The 3,713-nt window shown below is 36.8% G+C and overlaps 1 protein-coding gene and 1 long non-coding RNA gene across 2 annotated transcripts; one reads left to right on the forward strand and one right to left on the reverse strand.

Annotated features, from left to right (window-relative positions):
* Positions 1–19: 19 nt before the first annotated feature.
* Positions 20–769, forward strand: LOC111786523. The gene is made up of 2 exons (XR_002813793.1): positions 20–252; positions 419–769. It is a non-coding gene; the product is annotated as an uncharacterized LOC111786523 (long non-coding RNA).
* Positions 770–1,091: 322 nt separating this feature from the next.
* On the reverse strand, positions 1,092–2,555 carry LOC111786522 (peroxidase 72-like). Its single transcript, XM_023666768.1, has 4 exons — positions 2,243–2,555; positions 1,952–2,143; positions 1,712–1,877; positions 1,092–1,625 (listed from the first exon to the last, which is right to left on the reverse strand). The coding sequence occupies exons 1-4, from the start codon at positions 2,480–2,482 to the stop codon at positions 1,210–1,212; spliced, it is 1,014 nt and encodes a 337-aa protein (XP_023522536.1). The 5' UTR covers positions 2,483–2,555; the 3' UTR covers positions 1,092–1,209.
* Positions 2,556–3,713: the final 1,158 nt, after the last annotated feature.

Raw genomic sequence — 3,713 nt, forward strand, 5'->3', positions numbered from 1 at the left:
TTTGTTGCTCGTGCTTGTTTGAGTTTTGAATTCTATCCTAGTCGTGTATATCTATTGTATGGCTTTATTTATGGTCTATTATTGGCTTTGTCTGAGTGCTTTAGTTATCACCTCCATACCAACACTGACCATTGTTATTTCCCTTCACTCTGAAACCGTGTAGATATTTTATATGATTCATGGTCGCCTGCAATGACTGTAAGTTCTATCTGTATCAGCATTCTCTCCATGTTGTCGAGCTCGACAGCAAAGGTCTGTTACACTTCATGCCACTTCATGCCACTTTGATCCTATTGTATAATTAATATGTTTTTCATGGAGGGTAACGAAATTGTTAAGATATAACTTGTAAGGACGTGTTGTGTGTACTAACTTCAACCAGAATCCTTCTCTGATAGTCTAATGTTTTCTATTGCAGCAACGCCCTGACGATAACGACCGTTATGTAAAGAATTGTAGGAATGGAAGATCCCCAAAAGAGACGAGGTGGTGGTTCCATGACGATAAGGTGTAACAACGTAAGATCTTCCATTGTTATGCCTGTGGCTTCCCTTGTTTGTAAGGTGAAAGAAGTAGAAAGTGATTATGGAAAAAGAAAACCAAGTAAAGTGGTAAGGCCTGGCATTTGTAAAGGAAGATCAATTTATGTTTCTTACTAATGTCTAAAGAACAACTTCTCTTGTCCTTTCTTGGGGGTGGGTTATCCTTCCTGGATGAGAACCTCTTCTTAACAAATTTATAAATCATCAGTAATGCCTCCTTCCTATTACATCACACTGTGTCTTTATATAGTTTCAGTGAATATTATTATTTTTTATAAATAAATCTTCATTGGTCGTAAATTTCAAATACTTAACACCCTATAATTAATAGTACTTAACAAGTACTTCTAATGAAGTATTACTTACCTCGTGCGAAAACTTCTCTTTAGTAGATGCGTCTTAAAATCTGATGTTGACAATTATACGTAATGGATCAAAGCAGACAATATTTGCTAGTTATGAGCTTAGGTCCTTACACATAGTTCAACAGAAATAGATCGAATTTATTAAAAAATCGAATTTATTAAAAAATGGCGCAAAGGGCTCAGGTGCAAGGAACACAGAACAACATTGAAAACCATAACACAAACATTCAAAAATTTGACAAAGAAAAACTAAATGAGAACACACTTCAGATGCAATACATTAAAAAAAAATCTTGATCGTCCTAATTTTTGTTTACTCTCCTGCAGTTCTTTCTGATCTCACCCCTTGAACCTGTGAGAGGAGAAATGTTCCCCATCTTAACCATGGACTTAGCAAATTGCTCAAAAAAGAGCTCTGAATTCTCTGCATATGTCCTCACCAACTCCGCTGATTGTTGGTTCTTTGTCAAGAGGACTTGATCTGAGTTTAGCAAACCCTTTCCAGCCAAAAGGTTCTTGAAGTAATAGTTGTCAAATTTGGTCGGGCTGACAAAGTCCAAGACAAATAGGTTCTGATCACCCCCTGATCTCGGGCATCGTCCGCGCAATTCAGCAGCGTACGATGGATCGAGTGAAGGGTCAGGCTCAGCATTGCCAGATTGGTTGTAAAGCCGTTGCCTGAAGCTGGTGCATCGAGAGTTTCCAATAGTGTGGCTTCCTGTATTCATTTATTAACATAGTTGATAAGTTATGATACATTCAAGCTGGTGCTGGCTCGTAAAAGCTAAGGGAGAGAAGTTTTACCTGAAAGAGCGACAAGATCAACAATATCAAGGCCTTGTCTCATGAATCTTGTGAGAATGGTTTGGAATGTGTTGTTTGGAGCTGGGATGTGATTGTTAGACCCACTTAGACTTGCTCCTCTCGAGTCCCTTCTTCCTAGTGGGACTTCCCAACTGGGTCCTCCTGTCTTTATCACACAAACTCTCAGCTTAAAACAAAACAAATACGACTGACTAGTCCTGCAAAAGTTAGAAGCCTTACTACGACGGTGGAGTCTCTTGAAGCAATGGCCAAAATATCAGCGCAAGAAACAGTTTGTGGACACTCTTTTTCTAAGGCAGATTTGATCTCATCAATCACTTCAAATCCTCTAGCAGAGTTCCTATTTGGATTGGACCTTTTTTCGCTAGCAATTTTCCCACTGCTATCTAACAACAGTGAAGCATCACAGCCCTGAAAATTATTTGTTGTTAATGACAAACATAATGCATCAAAATTATGTTTTTTTAAGAAAAAAAAGAAGATGGGTATTTGATAGTTAGTTTGAATAACCTTGACAAAACAATCATGGAAATGAAGCCTAATCAATGAAGCAGCAATCCGAGGTTCCTTAGCAAAAGCCTTAGCCACAATGGACTTCACAATGTCTTGAGCCATTGGACAAGAATGGTCATAGAATTGAGGATACAAATAACCGCCATAACCATCGCCGCCGCCAGGTCTGTGAGAGAAACAAACCGAAGACAGAGCAAGAAGAACAAAAACAAAGACAAAGCTTGTTGACGGAGCCATAATGTGTGTCAAGAAGTTGTAGAAAACACCTCGACAAGGAAACTTACAAGGCTTGCTGCAATTAAGATTGGGAGTGTCAATTTATAGAGAGGGACTGTTCGTGGAATAGTCTTCTCTAAAGGGANGCTTAACGTAACAAATAAATAAACAAATAAAGAAAGAAAGGATTTTGGAGTTGGTAATTTTGTATAGACGAGTCCTTGCTAGGCCTTATTGAACCGGTCATTGTAGTTGGGAAGCTCTAGCAACTTACCTGTTCTAATTATTTGATAACTTACTTTTCTGGTCAAACAAAAATTTCTGCTAAACTTTTAAATTTATGTTTATTTGACGATGGAAGATTTAAGAGTATATGTATTGAATCGGAGAATTTTGTTTATATTTGGATGGATTAGTTGAATAGTAGGGTGGGTGGGAAGATGGTATTAAACCAAGGTTGAAAGTTGAAAGAAATGGCATTTTGAATAGTGATTTAACTAAACCAAAAGGAATTTGGAGGAAAGCAGTTGAATGTGCCCCCACTTTTTGGTGTATTCCCTTCAATTTCCAACAATTATTAGTACAATCATATAAACCAATTTGGGGTTATCTTCCTTTGCACCCCATCAATCCACTTTTTCATTCTGATTTAACCTTAAACACACAATTATTATAATCTTACGTTTTTCTTCTTCCATGCATAAATAAGAACCTTTTGAAAAACTTTGGCAACTTTTTGGCGGTATGCTCTTGAGCTACTTTGGTGAAACTATGTACGATCAAGATGTGAGAACCAAAGAAATTTATGGTGCTCATTACTTAAGTTAGGTCGGATTGATATCCTTTTTAGATCCAACACAACTGTGTTTTGGACTATAATCTTTTTTTTTGTTTTAAATTCAAACTCTTATTAAATGATAAGCAGAATCCAATTATAAATTATTTAAGTTTGGATAATTTATGATATTACTTCAAATTAATTGCTACTATCATGATATTACTTATTCAAGGACTAAGGACTAAAATAATTGTGGAGGGAATTAGAGGTGATCGGCCCAAACTCTTTTGTTGGAGGGTGAAAGTTGAAAAGGAAGGATTGTACCAAGATTTGCGCACGCCAGCTGTAATATACTATGAAAAGTATTGAACACCACACCACACTTAATTATTGCATTCTAACACAACACCACATGCAAACTTTCCGCCACCTCCAAATTCCTCTTCTTCTTCTTCTTTTTCTTTTTTTTTTTTT

This window comes from Cucurbita pepo, unplaced genomic scaffold (assembly GCF_002806865.2).
Source record: "Cucurbita pepo subsp. pepo cultivar mu-cu-16 unplaced genomic scaffold, ASM280686v2 Cp4.1_scaffold001873, whole genome shotgun sequence".
Taxonomy (NCBI): domain Eukaryota; kingdom Viridiplantae; phylum Streptophyta; class Magnoliopsida; order Cucurbitales; family Cucurbitaceae; genus Cucurbita; species Cucurbita pepo.

What these genes read in the sequence shown, in the direction of transcription:
- LOC111786522 (XM_023666768.1), bottom strand. Translation starts at nt 2,482, where the DNA reads ATGGCTCCGTCAACAAGCTTTGTCTTTGTTTTTGTTCTTCTTGCTCTG. An exon ending in CAAGAGACTCCACCGTCGTA is followed by an intron (nt 1,878 to 1,951) that starts GTAAGGCTTCTA and finishes TGTGTGATAAAG; the next exon opens with ACAGGAGGACCCAGTTGGGA. An exon ending in TGATCTTGTCGCTCTTTCAG is followed by an intron (nt 1,626 to 1,711) that starts GTAAAACTTCTC and finishes AAATGAATACAG; the next exon opens with GAAGCCACACTATTGGAAAC.